Below are 17,209 nucleotides of genomic sequence, written 5' to 3' on the forward strand. Positions count from 1 at the left end.
GGGCTCGCTTGTCAGGAGCGGCCCTGCCGAGGAGGCGGCCGGGCCCCTCCGTGCCCTCGCTGGGCAGTGCTGCTGCTGCTGCTTCCCTTCTTTCTCACCCGGGAAAAGAGACGCAAAAACCGTGAGGGTAAGGGAGCAGCAGATTTTAACAGCGGGGCAGGTATGAGCTGCTCTTATGCTCTTCGTGAAAAGCATCTTATCCTGTTGCCACGTGTGTGCATTTTAAAAAGGGCAGCTTCATTTGGAGCGTAAGCTTCCCCTTGAGTATTTCAGGGATTTCGGCACCACAGTAACTGAAGTTATTCATCTGCTCTTGATGATTATGTGCATCAGGCTATCCCACCATTATTTATGAGATACTTGGTAACAGGGATCACAGAAACTGAAAATGGCCATCTTGTGAAAATCCTTTTTGAAGGCTGCTGTCACTCCAGAGCAACCAGGACATCTTAAACAGTGGAGACTCAAATGTTTAATACTTTGATACTACTCGGCTAAAAATTTAGACTTAAAAGTAAGCCAAAAATCTAGATTTGGGTGGGATACTTAAAATAGCCGTAATAGAGTACAAGCATAAAAATCTCCATAAGTCTGATTTTTTTCACTCACTGTGTCTAGAGACAGTAACACGTGCTTTTTACTATTCTCACTTTGAATTTAGGCAAAGGAGGTAAAAACAGGCGACGAGGTAAGAATGAGAATGAATCAGAGAAAAGAGAACTGGTGTTCAAAGAAGATGGGCAAGGTGAGTTTTTAACTGTAGTCTGGCAATGTCATTGTTTTCAGTCGCATACTGTAAGTGACAATAGAGAGAGGTATTCTTATTGGGGTTGTATTTGAATGCCAAATGACATACTGAGTGTAAGAGAAAGACAGTAGGAAAAGGGAAATTTTCAATAGCTTCACCACTTAAGAATGAAGTTTTTCTCTCCTTGACCTTACTGCAATGTTCTGTGTAAACCAACACTTAAACATTCCCTAGAAACCCCTTGATAGCTTCGTGTGAGGGTCTGTGAGCAGCTGGCTTAGCGGCTGTGGTTCAGTCTTGCCAGTAATTCTCCCTGGGATGCACAGTCTGTGCATCTGTTTTACACTGTTCTGTTTTACACTGCCTCTAACTTTCTTGGATCCTTCGCTGAACTCCCCAAAGTCACTGACATGGCAGAGCAGCTCATCTCACTGTTCTGTCCTGTGATAGTTTGGTTCAGTTGGCTCCTGGGCTGGAAGTCTTTAACAGTTATAAAACAGGAGCAGTAGGTGGGATGTTGTCAGGTGAAGTAAGGCACAAGAGAGTTCAGCCAGGGGATGATGACTGGGATTCCCATCTGCCCTGCCCTTGGTGACACTGAGCTCACCTCCCTTTCAGCTCGCCCTGTCTTGTGTGTCACACTCTGGTGGTTGCTCACATAATGCGAGTGCTTTCCTAGTAACCAATTAATCAGTTGGTTTGTTAGAAATATGGGAGAGGTACTGATTTAAATTCCTGTAGAAGTTCCACTGAACTAACTTCTGGTATTCTGTGTTGGTTGTAAGCAGAAAAGGGGGTTTATTTTTATGCACACCTGAAACTTCAGATCCTTCAGATCCTTTACATGTCCCAAGCAAAATCTACTTAATGAAACATTATTCTCAGTTATGAACAGTCTCATGTTCATTGGAGTATCTAACTTACGTGAAGTTCTCCAGTATGTGATTTCTGCAGCTTGGTGAGGGAGAAGATGAAGAGTGAATATATTGAGGGCAGGTGTTGGAGAGGTGCTTCATAGACTTCAGCTGAAGTCTGCTAGTTGCCTTTCAGACAGTGTCTGTAACACCAGGTTATGTGCTTTCAAGGACAGTGGGGTGATTTCCACAGAACCTCTGCAGGAGGGATTCAGAGTCTCAGTGGGTGGTTAAACAGGGCATGCAGCTTTCTCCTCCCTCAGTGACATTGAGATGCTCTCCTTTAGGACAAGTGCTGTGATGCTGTCATAAACTTTCAGACTCTGAGTGTGACTTAATAGCTCTGAGATTTTCTGTAGCAAGCATTTCAGAGGGAACAAAAGGGTGTATGCAGCCAAGAAGGAGCAGTATTTGAAAATGTTAACGTCAACAGTGATACAAAACTGTGATACATTGAGCAGCCTGTGTGGGTGCTCGAAGCTCCTCTCAGCAGTTCACTTTTGATAAAATGTTACAGCAAATTTGGGTTACAGTGGAAAAGTTAATTGGTTGTGTCTTGAAGCTGGATTTGTTCAAATGTTTTGCTCTGTGGCACTTTGGGACACGGCTTAGTGGTGGACTTAACCACGCTGGGTTAACGGTTGGACTTGTTGATCCTAAAGATCTTTTCCAACCTAAATGATTCTGTGTTTTTGTATGTTACCATCTCTTTCAGAATATGCCCAGGTGATCAAGATGTTAGGCAATGGAAGACTGGAGGCATTATGTTTTGATGGTGTGAAGAGGTTATGTCATATTAGAGGGAAGCTAAGAAAAAAGGTAATTCTGAAGCATTGCAATAGGAAACAGTGACATTATGCATGATATGTAATTGTAAAAATTTACATATGTAGCTTGTTACAAAAATGAATATTTCTACTGCACTTAGTATCTTAAGTTCTTTTTTTCATCGTAAACTAGTCTGTCCTTCTATTTCCATTGCTGGTACAAGAATAGGCAGTCTTTGGCTTTTGGGTGAAGCTCACAGTTGAAGGGCTGCCTTTCAATGTGTATATTTCAGGGGGAGGTTTTTTGGCTGCTTACAGAATACTAGCTTTTCAAATTCTAGCAAATTATACGTATATAAAATAATAAAAATCTTCCTAATTGCAGATGGGGAACTTGGTGACTATTTAGAAAATACACCTCCAATGCCATCCTTTCGTTGTCCGCTTCATCAGTTCCCAAAATATTTCTGTTGAAAGCTAATCTGCAAAAATTTGTACCTTCAGGGATGTCAGGTGTATGTGTCTGCATTCTTAACTTTGCTATCTTCAGATGGTATCCCCTCTGGGCCTTGTCAGGTGTTACATCTTCCTGTCCTCTGCTGGTGTATGGTAAGGAGGAGGTCCCTCAGACAGTCTGTTGCCAATGAAAACAGACATTCACTGTCTTCGTTCTGGATTGTTCCATTTTTTGGAGAACAGTGAATGCACGTGTTGTGGGATCAGTGTAACCAGTGCTATAGCTGCCTGCAAGAAACTGTTGAAGGTAGTGGAGAATGTGCTTAAATAAACACTAAGTGCTGCAGAATTAATTTCTTGCTACAAAAAGCACCACTTACCTATTCCTCATGTCTAAAAGAAAGGAAATTCCAGCTGAAATGAGTTCAGTCTCCAAAAAAACCAAGCAGATGTGGGATAGAACCACTCTGTGCATTTAAAAGCATATTCTGTTTTGCAGATTTCTGGTTAACAGTTTCTAGAAACAACTCTGTTCATTTTCTTGTGCTCTTCACTGTTCTTGTCCATCATCCCCTTCATCAGGTTTTTCTTTAATTTTTGCCCTTGAGGAGCTCAGTTCACAGAGTTCACGAGTGGTGCCTTGATGCATTATTTCTGTTTTCTCAGAAGTTAAGGCTTAATAACCGCCCTGTTGGCTAGAAGCTCTTCAAAGAACTTTGATTTATCCTGTAATAGCTCCATAACATGTAAAAATGATGTAACTCTTGAGTATTTATGACCTTGGATTTGCTGTTAAAATATCAAATTGGATATTTCCAGCTTACTGGTTAGAAAATGAAGGTGGTGGCTGTAGTGAAATGTTTCATGTCTCTCCATAAATCTAAATTAAATGTGCTGTTTGGTTCTTGGTGTTATACAACAGAAATTGAATTTCTGTAACATATGTTTTCTCCTTCAGGTCTGGATAAATACATCTGATATTATATTGATTGGCTTAAGAGACTACCAGGTAAAAATTCAGTGTAATATGCCATTATAAAGAGATCTTACAAGTAGCTTTATTTACTGTTAAATTGCAGCAGGTATTGTGAGGAAATTCCTGTCTAACTTTTCATTTGTATTTAGTTATGCTAAATCATGATTTTTAGTTTCCTTGTATTACAGGAAGATTGTAATGAGTAGACAAATTCTGGTTCAACTTGTTCTTCTAAATTGCATCCTGAGACTTTGTGAGTGAAGGTGCTTATTGTCATCAAGCTTGACCTTTTTTTCCAGATGTAGCTGTTTGGTGCTTGGATCCTGTGGTATAAAGAGAGATTGAGTCAAGTACCAAACATTTTATTGTGATAATTAGAATTTTTGGTAATAGAATTTTGGATCCTTGATGTTTCGGCTTGTACCTTAATCAGTAATTAGTTTGTACTTAAATTTCTAAAAATGGAGTAGCGTAACTTTGTGTAATATAAACGGTAATGGGAAACAGTTGTCACGTTTTCATTAGGTGAATGCCTTTCATGAATGTTAGTGTTGTGTCATCAGTTGTTGAAGACAGATACTGCTTCTGAAATGTGCATTAGGGTTGTAAAACATTTAAGATATTGTCATTTGCTGTATATATTAAAGTACTTAAAACTAGGAATTTTTTGGTTTTGACACTTCCTGACTGACCACCAAACACCTCACTATGTGTATGGTCTGAAGAAAGGTTAATTTCAAAGGCATGAAACTGAACTTGTGAAGTTGTTGAGTTCTCTACATTTCTCATTTGTCTCAAATTGTCTTTGTCTTGTTTCCCAGGGAAGTTGTGGATGCCCCATCCCTCACAGTGTTCGACACCAGGTTGGATGGGGCATTGAGCACCCCGGTCTAGTGGAAGGTGTCCCTGCCCATGGCAGGGGAGTTGGAAGTTGATGATCTTTAAGGTCCCTTCCAATCCAAACCATTCTATGAATCTGTCAATTACTTGTAATTGGAGATAATTAAATTATCACCCAGAAAAAATGAAAATATTCCAATGTGTTTACTTCACATTTAAAGGAACTGGAGGGGATGGAAGAACAAGAAGTTCTTCTATAAATACTGTAGGTGTTAATCCTCTGTAAATAATACAGTTGTAAATAGTACAGTCTGCAGAGGTTAATAGTTTTATTTTTCTATTAGTCAGACTAAAGGCATTAGTCAGAGATGACTAACACGTTCTAATAAATTATTATTTAGGATAACAAGGCTGATGTTATTCTAAAATACAATGCAGATGAAGCCAGAAGCCTGAAAGCATATGGGGAGCTTCCAGAACATGGTAAGAATCTTTTCACTTCAAATTGGAAGTTCATACTGGACAAGAATACTCAGTCTGTCTTGGCACAGTGTGAGTGCACTCCTTAACTTCTCTAAATTCCTTCATAGCTAAAATCAATGAAACAGACACATTTGGTCCTGGAGATGACGATGAAATCCAGTTTGATGATATTGGAGATGATGATGAAGATATTGATGATGTAAGTAGTAAATGTGTATTTTTATCATATGCTTGAAGCTGTCCTCTTTGGCACTAAGCTGTTGTTAGTTCTGCAGCAAGGAACACGTGGGTGTTCAGGATAGCTTTCTCCTCAGGGACTGCCTCAGAAAGTGGTGTGGTGCATGCATGTGCCAGCTTTCTGTCCTCTCTCCTGTCCTACAGTCATTCCCGAGCTGACCTCTAAGCACATGGTACACTTGGTGTCATGCTGCTGAAACACACATGGAGAGCAGTCTGAAGGTGCTCAAAAAAAAAGAAAATCAGTCACTTGACACCTCCCCCCCCAATTCCTCTGTAGGGTTAACAGCCTCACTGTCTAATCAGAACTGCAGAAATAATTGAGGAATTTGTTTTTTAGAAAACAAAGGCTTTAAGTCTCTGTTTACATAGAAACTACAAGAAGCTGCATCTTAGTAGTTTTTTAAAGTTAACCATAATCTTGAGTGTCACAGTCACTTGTGTGGTTTACCACTAAACTGTAGTAATTGGTTGTGCACACTCTGAAATTATAGTAGTAGAATTGTTACAACTCAGATTTTATAATAAATTGCAGAAGTAGAATCTGCTGTGCAATGTTTTCTAGGTTGATGCACTTTAATTTACAGCTGAGAGATGTGCAGGGTCAGCTGGCTGAGAGGATAAGTAGTAACTCACTGAGCCAGTGAGTTAACTTAATTGGATAGACTGTTCTAAGTATACTATTATGTTTTAATTCTTCATCTTTTTAGTCCTCTCTCTCTGAGTTGATTATATGACTAATTCTTTTTAAATGCTTACATTATTCTGGGTTTTTTGAGGTTCTCAATATATGATTCATTAGATCAAGTATTTTAAAAATATCAAAATGTTGAGGAATTTTTCTTCAGACTTTTGAAAATTGCACTTTGGGCCTGTCAGTGGTTGAGCTTACTGAAGATTTAGCTCATTGAAGCTAGAAAAACTAGTACTGCATGCTTTTAATAATGAGGCTATTGTGAGACATCAAAGAGATAAGTAGCTGTAGGACAAATTTGCAAACTAATGGATCTGTGTGTGGGGTTAAGTGAGCATCTGTGATTGTTTTTAAGCTTTTGTCAGCTCTTCAATGAAATATTAATATTATGCTTTAAAAAAGTAAAAGACATAAAGAAAAGATGTGAGTAACCTTTCTGAGGATCACCATCATATATCTGGAATGAAGTGCAGCTTCCAAGGTCATTGTTAACAGGAAGAACTTGGTGGAGCCTTTCCTTTTTTCCTTTATATCAGAAGAATGATTAGAAAGTCACTACTTAGGGAAGTGACTCTCAAACTTGGTTTTATTTTCATTTTTGAGAATCATGGGTGAATTTATTCCTGTTCTGTTGATGTATAATTGTATTGCAGATGCCGCGGTTCTGCAGAATTGCTCACCTGCATGACCATAGTATTGTCACAGGGCTGGTGGGGACAAAAGCAGGGAGTAATTGTTCACATGTTAAGAAAACAGGATATGATCTGAGGCAAAACCTGGACTGTGCTAAGATCAGGAAGTCTCCTGTTGAACTGTAAAAGTAACTTAAAAAAATAATAAAATGATAAAAAATACACCTGGATGAATTACATGGTATGGTGTTTTTGCTTTTCAGATCTAATTTGGAACAGAGGTTTACATTCCGACTTTTTTCCTCCAAGGATTGTTCTACATTGATACTTCGATTATTTTTTGGGTGAAGTCCCTTACTTTTAAGAAGACTGAAAATTCTCGGTAAAGAGTGTAGTTTGTTACATCAAAAGGATTTATTTTCAATGTTTGTTTTAAAGTATTTATATTTCTTTAGAAATGGATAATGCTGGATTATCACAAAGGTTCAATGACATGCCACAAATATTTTGTCTCTACACCAATTAGAGCTTTTACCTCTGAATGTGAGATACAGTGACATGGGCTGTAAAAGACTGCATTTTTCCCTATTCTGCTGTCATCACTACAATTCCAGTTAAACTTGTATTTTGAAATAAAAATCGTTTACCCTGTAATTATCATGGATTTTGATTAAAGGAAAATAACCCAGTTCAGATTAGTATCGAATCATACTATGCAGTGTCTGTCCTTATACCCCTTGCCTTGATGTTAACTTTAAAAAAGATTTTGATAATGTAAGAGGAAGGCAGAAATCTGCATTTAAACTCACAATGCATGATGAATCTGCTTTTCGCATCTAGTAGCATGCTGCTATTTTTATACTGATTTTGATAACTAAAAACACTCATTATTTCAAAGATATAAATTTCCCATAGTGGAGGGAGGGGTGGGAGAGGAGTAAAGATGAAAAGTGAGCAGCATCTCAAATTGGCGATTTTTTTTGGAAACTGCGGTTGGTGCAGTGGCCGAGCTGCAGCTGCAGACGATGAACACTGGGTGGCACCCGACTGAACAGGGATACACGAATGCAAAACATTCCCAGTTGGGTTTGTACTGAAAAATGCATAGAATAGGTTTTCCCCAAAGTAAATGCTTAACATTCTTGATATGTTAAACATGTAGAATATTTTTACATTATATAAAAGGTTATGTTAAGACTAGAGTTTTATTTTAATCTGAAGTTCCATACATTGTAAGGTGCAACATAAAAGCTGATGTGAACTTTGAGTAACAATATAAATAAGAAAATAAATTTGTGTCAAAAGTAGAAAGAATCTTTTCACTCAGAATAAATCAATGAAACAAACTACTGGAAAGATTCTTCTCCACCTTCAGACAGGAGGAGTCAGTTGAGAAAGTGAATAAAGACTAACGTCATCATGCAAATATTATTTTGTGGTAGCCTTAGTGTCTTTGTCTTAATAATGTATTTAACAACTCTGAAAGCAGGTTAATGGAAAAATTCCTTTTGTGCCATAAAGATCTGATTCTTGACACTTGTATTCCTTATACAGTCTTTTTGGTATGATGTAAAGTGACTACCCCAATAGATAAAAACAAAATGGCTTTAAATATGGAGTGGCTTCCTTGCTTTGTTTTTTAAGGAAAATTTGAACATCCAGAGCTTTTGTAAAAATTTATTTTATTTTACTTTTTACTTTCATTTCAGCGTCTCTTTTCCTTACATGGATCAGGTACCCTGCTCTAGGAATAACGTTGTCTTAGTATTAAGTAATTTTGCCAAATATTTCATGGATTTTAACTATTTGTTGTAAAAACTTGCTAAATATTGAGGGAAAGATACTACCAGTACGCATTCATACTTGACTGATCTTAAATATATCAATTTACTGTCTTTGTATGCCTGTGAGGTTCAATTGTGAAGGAACATAAATGGTGTAATGTTTCAGAATAAGGCTTATAAACCACTCCCAAGCTCATTGGTTTCCTTGTTGTATTCAGAAGGCTATAAGCAGCTCTGAAAATGGTTAAAAGCTCTTGAAGTTCTTGAGATCTAAGTGCAGAAGGTGTCTTGTCCTTTCAGTTGTATTAGCAGGAAGGTTAGTGGTTAAATTGCAGGGAATGTATACTGAAGATTCAGATAGTATGGGAACTGTGCTTGCCAAAACTGATCTTCGTATGTGAAATGTAAATGCATGGTCAGTGGTAAGGGGAAACACAGATACACACTGCTGCTGTAGGGAGTCTACAGTTCTCTAGTACAACACAGACTTCAGCTGTGGGTCAAAGATGAAACTGTTCCTGTCAGAATCGGTTGTGGTTTGCCCTGAGGTTCCTTCCAGTCTTTATTGCTCCCAGTCTTTATGGCTCAACCTAAACTGCAGATTTTAAGGAAATTTCTTATTTAACTATTAGTTTCTTATTAGTGCACCAGCTTAACACTGTTAGGTTTCTACTCATAAGCTGGGCTATATTGCCTTCTTGAGTGCCCTTGGTCACCTTGTTTCTCTATCCTCCGCTAAAGCTCCCTTCACAGTCCAATCTAGGTAGCTTTATATCATCCCTCTTGCCTCTTTTTTCTTTGGGGCTGGAAAAACAGCTTGCACAAGAAGCTGTCTTTCCCACATCTACATGCAGAGAACAGTGGTAGAACAGCAGCTGCCAGCTAGAGGATTGCAAGGTTGCTGACTCTAAAGCTATGAAAGGTACACCATCTGTAAAAGTATTTCCTAGATAAATTTTTAATAATTCTTGTTTAACTGTGGGAACTGCTGCTGGCTTCTTACCTAGAGTGCAAAATTGAAAGCAGGGATTCAAAAATTTACCTCCCACAACTAAAATATAAACTTTGTGTTCTCTGTTTCCCACTGTGAGGTTTTCTCTGTGATTAACATTTTGAAAAATTATTTTTGTCCATTTTTTCAAATTTTGTCTGTTCACCTTACAATAGGTCAGACAGCTTACAATAGGGGCAGCTGTGCATTTGCTTGGACAGCCCTAATGCTTTTCCACCCTAATCCTTAGCAGATACAGTCCAGACACAGCAACTGGAAAAAAGCGTATGAGAAACAACCTCTTGTTCCCTTCTCAAGAGGAGGAGCTGGTAACCCATGACTGCTGAGCTCTGCCATTTATTTGTCACTGCTGATAGGTTGTGTCATGACTGTGCTCTGCCTGTGCCAGCATGCACGTCTGTGGTAGTGTGTGCTAGTGCCATACAGATGTGTGATACATGCCATATATCTCATATATGGTACCATATTATACACACACACTAAATTAGGGTACAGATATAACCTGCAGAGGTTAGGCTGGCACAGGGGTTGCTCTGTCCTCTGGGTGATGTCCATGAATGGCAGTGAGCTGATGACCAAGGCTGGCAGGTTGCTCCTTGTGGTGTCCGGTCACACTCTCAACCAGGTTCTTCATGATAAACTGATAGGACTGGTGGCATCTCTGTGTGTGAAATGATGCTGGGACTGCTGCTCCCTGAGCCCCTCTGGCCATAAGGTAAGTCCTGCTTACACCCCCTGAACTGGGGTGTCGAATGTTCCTGCTGTTGAGCAAGCTCCAATCTAATCCATAATTATTTGGTGTTACTGAATATCAAGGGACTTGAGTTATCCTATGGTTCCCTGGAGGACTCAAACCTAGCTTTTCATCTGTGGACACTGTGGTATCCTATAGGCAGGTTGACTGCTTCATGGAGAAGAAGACTTAAGTGTAGCTTTTGGGAAGATGTGTGGGAAGAGGGAAGTTTTATCTGAAATAATTTTGTAGTAGTGTGAGTGCAGCTTTATTTGTCCCTTCAAACTGAAGACCCATGGCTGGCTTTTCTGCAGGTAGCTGTTGGCATGCTTTCTCATTTTGTTGCAAAAATGAGTCTTCAGAATTTATTTCTCAGGCTGTGATTGCCTTTTCTTTTGGAGAAGGAGAGGGAAGAAGTAAGGGAGGATGCCTTGGCTTCATTACATTTTTAATCACAGCAAGCAAGAGTCAGAGTTCCCATTGATTAATTCAGGTTATAGCTTGTGCTCTTATCTTGCCCATCAGATTTCACACCAGAGCTCAACATTGTGATTATAAAATGCAATGACAACCAAATAAAGAGGCCAACTGAAAACTCTGAGTACCTTCATTTAGTAATTGCAACTAGTTTAGTGGGACAAAAAATACTTTCAGAAAATGCACAGATGAGACTGTGTGGTCTGACCTATGAGCTGTTCTTCATGGGTTTTCTGTGTCTGTAGAGAGGACACTTGCACAGCAGTTTTATTTATATCCAGGGTGCCAGCTCAAGGAAGGAAAGCTTCAGCAGAAGCTGACAGAGACTTGGGGCCTCTTACTGCATCACTTGCTTAGCAGTAAATTCTCTTTTGAAGCCCTCTCACTCTGTTTTTTAGGCACTCCTTTTTCCCTCTTGCAGAAGTGGACAGCTTGTATTGTGTGCCTAGGCTGTGATGGTGTAGGAGTCCCTTCTGTCACCAGCACCTGTATTCCTTAATCAGCCCTACTCTTCTTTCTGGTTAAATTAATGAATTTTTCTGCCGGCTGAGGAAGATGATCAGCTAAATACCTTTGCATGCTTGGCCTCTGGAGGGAGCAGACAAGCAAAAAACCAAACAGGCCTTGACATACGGGAGCAAGCAGGGTGCTTCAGCATCTCGGTAGGAAGTTTCTAGTCCTGGCTCTCAGGGACTCTGAAGTGCCCATGTCTGAAATAAGTATTGCCAGCAATGGAAATACTTGAGATTTTTTTTTAGGGTTTTCAAAGTAGGTCACCTTCCTAAAGAAGCAGCTGACTGAAGTATGGTCTTAGGTGCACATCTGGCACTGGCAGCAACATGATGGCTACTGCTGTTGGCAGCTGGAGTAAGTACAGCAAAGAGCAGCAGAAATACTGGAGGATCCCCATGGGACACCCAGAAGGTTACGTACATTCCACTATCAGTGGTGCTGGCTGTCAGGGAGGATTCAGCCTTGTGACAGTCCTCAAGACAATGACAGGACACTGCAGGGACTGTGTTTATCCTCTGTGCTTAGAGGGGAAAGCCAAGTGCTGCACAGAGCTTGAGGAAACAGCTTCTGACTTGAAAAACTTTGAAACTAACTGTAGCAGACAGTTGTGGGGATGGGGTAAGGGGCATTAATGAGGTTTCTGAGAAGAATTTTAGTCTTTTGCTGCCTGACCTGTTGGAAAGATCCTCCCTGCTCATGAAGATTTATAGAGAGACTACAGTGGTTAAAGCTGTAGTCTTGAAGACTTGGCAAGAAGCCCAAGACACTGAAAAGGTGTGGAAGACCTTGCTGCCTTTTTACCCACTGGATAGTGACTATCCCAACTCGCCTTGCAGGTTGCTCTGGAATACATTGGGATGTTAATAATGAGCTGTTGCAGCAGGTCGCTGACCAGAGGGAGTCTTTCAGCAGCTCTGACACAGGGACCCTTGTGTCTTGAACAAGTAACAATATGCAGCTAGATCATAAGCTTTGCTGAAAATGGCAGAAGCAGCCAGTGCTAACTGTGTGATGGGATATACAGAGATGGATTTTCAGATCTGATTCTGGCACCCCTGTTAAGTTGAAAACATCTTAAAAGATGCCCTAAGACCCATTGATGTGTCGTCCAGTCTTACTGTATTCCTCTCAAGTGACTGGGTCAGAAGGAATGGGCACCTGTATCTCATTGTGGTTGTCAGCTGCATCCCCTTGATAGCACCTTATACACTTCCAGCCTAGTAATGTGTCTGGTTTGCTGCAGTTAACCAGAGTATGGGCGAGGGAGCAGAAACCTCTTCCCAAAACAGGGCACCAATTTCACAGAGGTGTTGGAAATGTGCAACAGCCATGGGACTGTTTCATTAAAAGTGTTGAGTGTGCCACCTGTAAGTGGAACAAATACTGTTAGTGGTGTATTGTTATCCTGGCACGGACTAATGAAACAGTTGCTGAAAAGTGGAAAAAACCAGTATTAGCTCGTGCTTCTCTGTATTAAATTATGCTTTAATCCGCAACAACTCCCTTCTCTGCCCCTCCTCCCCCCGGTTTGAATTGGTTCTATCGTATTGCCAGGTGTATGCTTTGTCCACAAATGTAGAAAGAGTGATCTCAGGCTTCATGAAAGGTTTTAAACTAAACTGATGTAAAGCTACTGTTTAGGACTACAAAAGTCTAGGTTAACTGTAATATTTAGTATAGGATAATACAGAAAATATTGTCTGGTTACAAAGAGAGAACATAATGCAGCCAGTAGCAGATTATGTGGGTTTATAGGCAGTTTAGGTTAACCTATCAATAGTTATATAGGCAGATGTTGGAGAATCAAAAAACACTGAAGATGTCTGTCTTATCTAGGACATGGGGAGGCATTTAGAGGAAACAGCTTGAGTGCCAAGAAGCCAATAACTTTATATTGAGAAGACAGCATGAGTGTTTCTGATTACTTGTGTAGATTGACATCTAAATCAATTACAATAATAACAGGGGGAAGGAAGGAGAGTATGACACCTAATAGTTTCCTTCTTTAATACCCAAGCCTTCCTTAAAACATGTAATTTCCTTATTAATGGTTTTCAAAATATTATTTACTCTTGAACAGGTTTGGGGATTTGTTTTGATGCATGCATGCCTAGAGAGGACAAGTTGTAAACCACCGAGCATTCCCTAAACAAGAATTCTGAGAAATTTAAACTTCCATGATAATTTTATACTTATCACTGATCCTCAGAAGAAACAGAAGAACACAGTATGTGAGGAGAAAATGAGATCCAGTGGAGATCTATCAATCAAATTCAGATTAGGGGCTCCTGCCTGTTTATGTATTTTTTAATAGTTTTCACTGTAACAATAATGAATGCACCTAGTTTGCACAGCTGAAGTACTACATGCGTATGATCTCTTTAGCATATATTATTATATTGTACTATTTATTATTCAATAAGAAGAAATCAGAAGCTACAGAAACCTTTTTCTCTCTTGGGCTAAACTGAATTAGTGGTAGCCTGGGAATCTTTGCAACAAATTTCCCCACTGTAATTCTGTGAAATTAGTCCCTTAATGGTGCTGAAGTTATTTCTATGTTTATTAGTATAGAGTTGGTACTGACCACTTTAGGAAGTCAGTATTTGTGTTACTCTATTTCTCTATGGTTGTGTTGGCAGAATAATGCTTCATTAGTATAAATGACAGAAGAAGATAAAACTAACATTTATTAAAACAGGAGAATTTCTGAAATAGTAAAAATTTTAACAGTGATCACTGGCAGACAATATTTTTGGATAAGTGATCTTGAGGTCTTTCCCTGGTCAATACTCGTTTTGAACCTCTGCCACAGTGTGTTTTATACAACAGCTTGGGCAGCACAGCCTGAATGATCTCAGGGCAGTTTAGTTGTTCAGTCACTTAAGAAAACTTGCTTGGTTGGTTTTTTGGGGTTTTTTGTTGTTGTTGTTGTTTTAGTTTGGTTTGGGGTTTTTTGGGGTTTCTTTTTGTTCGTTTGGTTGGTTGGTTTTTTTGTTTGTTTTGGTTTTTTCCAAACTTCTTTTTAATCTGGATCACTTCACTGTTCCATTTGCATTAGTGCCAGCCAAGCTGAAGAAAAAATGCACTGGGAGGTGAGAAGAGCAGTGGAGGTACAGATACTGCTGTAAGCTGGTATTGCCTCTGGAGGCTTTGAGGAAATCCTGGCCTCAAGCAGCTGTTTGTACAGAACTGCACCCCTGGGGGTTGCAAGTCCAATGTTCTGTGCAAAACAGGTCCAATTAGAGCAGGTTGCTCATGGCTTTTTTAGTATTTTCAAGATTGAAAGTTCCATGGCCTCTCTGGGAAATCTGTTCAGAGTTTGAAAACAAATAACATCCTTGCATCTCATTGGAATGTCCTGTGCCCTGGGTTGTGTCCTCTGTCTCTCTTGTTCACCCACGATGTGCAGCCAAGAAGAGTCTGGCTCTCTCTTCACCTCAATTACATAGTTGCAGACAAGAATAAGATTTCCCCGCATCATTCTTTTCTCCAGGCAGAGCAAACCCAGATGTATGCATCTCTCCCCAGTATCATGTGCTCCAGTTCCTTCAGGAAGCTTGTTAGTCATCTGCTGCTCATCTTTCTCATGATGGGGAGCCCCAAAATGGGCACAGCTCTTTGGACACAGTGTCAGTGTAACGGTGTTCTTCACTGCAGTCCGAACCAGATTATTTTTTTGTATTTTTTTGTATGATCTTTTGTCTGCTGCTGACCTGTTGAAGCACTTGATCTGAATCACAAGATTAGAACTTGACTCCAAGGATCTGAGAACTCCTGACTCACCTCCCTGTTAGAGAAGGTAACTGAGTGACTGACTGAGCAGCAATGGAAAAATACAATTGGGAAGGATTGCATAAAAAATGTAGAGGTCCTCTTTTTTGCATTTTCTTTTTAAACTAGCTTTTATCTTCAGTGGAATTAGAAGTGCCTGTATCTCTATTGAAAACTGCACCACAGACTATGGTACTGGTTACTGTCATAACCACAGATAGATAGATCTGAAAGTGTTTGGGAATCTTAGAGCTAAGCTTCAAAGATGTGATTTATATCTACTGAATCTCGGCTCAGAAAAGTAAATTCTGGTATAGAGGGTAGGACATATGTCTCATACAAGAAGGACTTTCAAAGGTGTACTTGCTTGAGCTGTGAGGTTCTGGAGTTATTTCTAAGTTCATATGTTTAAACAAAGTATTTTTCTTAAGCCTAATCAGTCTGAGCGTTCATTCTGCAGGATCATTTGTTCATCCTTTTATTTAGTTGGCTTGCAGCCTTTCTTCTAGGGAGGTGCTTTCTGAGGAAATAAGTGCAACCGCTGGAATAATTTAATTGTTGTTATTCTGAGGCTCTGTCTGTCCCAGCCCCATTTTAAACTCCCTTTCTGTGTCTATCTGGATTTGATGGGTGGACTGTTTGGTGGAGGAGAAACTGGTTGGATGGTCACATCTAGAGGGCAGTGTTCAGTGGCTCAGTGCCCAGATGGAGAACAGTGTGAAGAGCTGTCCCTTGGGGTCTGTACTGGGACCAGTGCTGTTTAATGTCTACATCGATGACATAGTAGGGTCAAGTGCACCCTCAGCAAGTTTGCAGATAACACCGAGCTGAGTGGTGTTATCTCACCACATCTGAAGGATGGGATGCCATCCAGAGGGACCTGGATGAGCTCAAGGAGTGGCCCATGGGAATCTCATGAGGTTTAACAATATCAAATGCAAGGGGCTGCACCTGGGCTGAAGCAATCCCCAGTATCAACACAGGCTGGGGGATGAACAGATTGAGAGTAGTCCTGCTGAGAAGGACTTGAGGATACTTGTGGATGGAAAGCTGGATACAAATGGGCAATGTGCAACTTGCAGCTCAGAAAAACAACCATGTCCTGGGCTGAATCCAAAAGCAGTGTGGGCAGAACAGTGAAGGAGAGAATTTTGCCCCCCTACTCTGTTCTTGTGAGACCCCACCTGGAGTGCTGCATCCAGCTCTGGGTCCTCAGTACAGGAAAGACATGGATCTGTTGGAACCAGTCCATGGGAGGGCCATGACTACAATCCCGGGGGTGAAGCACCTCTCCTTATGAAAAAAGGTTGAGAGAGTTAGGGCTGTTCATCCTGGAGAAGAGAAGGCTCTGGGGACACTTTCTGGACAAGGGATGATGGTCCTAAAGTGAAAGAATTTAGTTTTAAATGAGTTATAAAGCAGAAGTTTTTTACAATGGGAGTGGTGAAACACTGGAACAGTTTGCCCAGAGAGGTGGTGGATACTTCATTCCTGGAAACATTCCAGGTCAGCTTGAGCAGGGCTCTGAGCAACCTGGTCTAACCGAGGATGTCTCTGCTTATTGTAGGGAGGGATGAACTAGATTATCTTAGAGTTCCCTTCTAATTCAAACTATTCTATGATATAATCAAAAGCCCTATTTATTTGTCACTGCCTTAGTGTCAGGAACCCCTGAAGTCACAGTTTTCTATCTGCAATATTTAAGACAAAAGAGTCTTCAGCTTGATCTTCTAAGTGTCAGAAGTTGAAGAGCCCTTCTATGGCCAAGTACTCACTGTCACAGACTGGTGAATAGGAACAATGGTCACCAGGGGTTCAAACAGTGCCAGCTTTTACTGAACTACTGGATCAGGTACTGCATGAGACAAGTGCAGGCTGTCTCGGTTTTTGAGACAAAACGTCAGGAGGAAACACTCCGGAATGAGTGTTCCTCCCCTTTTCCTCCATCAATGAGACAAATGGATCACAAGAAATGAAAGTGGGAAAAAGAAACCAAACCATTTATTAACACGAAACAAAACAGGGTAGAACAGGATAAAAAAAACCCTCAAAATACAACACATTCCCAGAGAGAGAACAGACACGTGGGCTCGGACCAGCCGGGGCCACCCCGCAGGCCCACTGGGGCCACCCCCGCAGGCTCCCCGGACCGGCGAGGAGGGAAGGGAG

At 40.4% G+C, this 17,209-nt stretch overlaps 1 protein-coding gene across 1 annotated transcript; it reads left to right on the forward strand.

The window, feature by feature from the left end:
* Nucleotides 1-3: 3 nt before the first annotated feature.
* Nucleotides 4-8,365, forward strand: EIF1AX (eukaryotic translation initiation factor 1A, X-linked; the record flags this gene model as incomplete). The annotated part of the gene is made up of 7 exons (XM_008629299.2): nucleotides 4-160; nucleotides 662-745; nucleotides 2,378-2,481; nucleotides 3,844-3,894; nucleotides 5,103-5,184; nucleotides 5,292-5,383; nucleotides 7,011-8,365. Coding segments are annotated over 7 exons (576 nt in total), but the record flags the coding sequence as incomplete, so codon positions are not given.
* Between the last annotated feature and the right edge of the window lie 8,844 nt (nucleotides 8,366-17,209).

Source organism: Corvus brachyrhynchos, unplaced genomic scaffold (genome assembly GCF_000691975.1).
Source record: "Corvus brachyrhynchos isolate BGI_N302 unplaced genomic scaffold, ASM69197v1 scaffold11, whole genome shotgun sequence".
Classification (NCBI taxonomy): Eukaryota; Metazoa; Chordata; class Aves; order Passeriformes; family Corvidae; genus Corvus; species Corvus brachyrhynchos.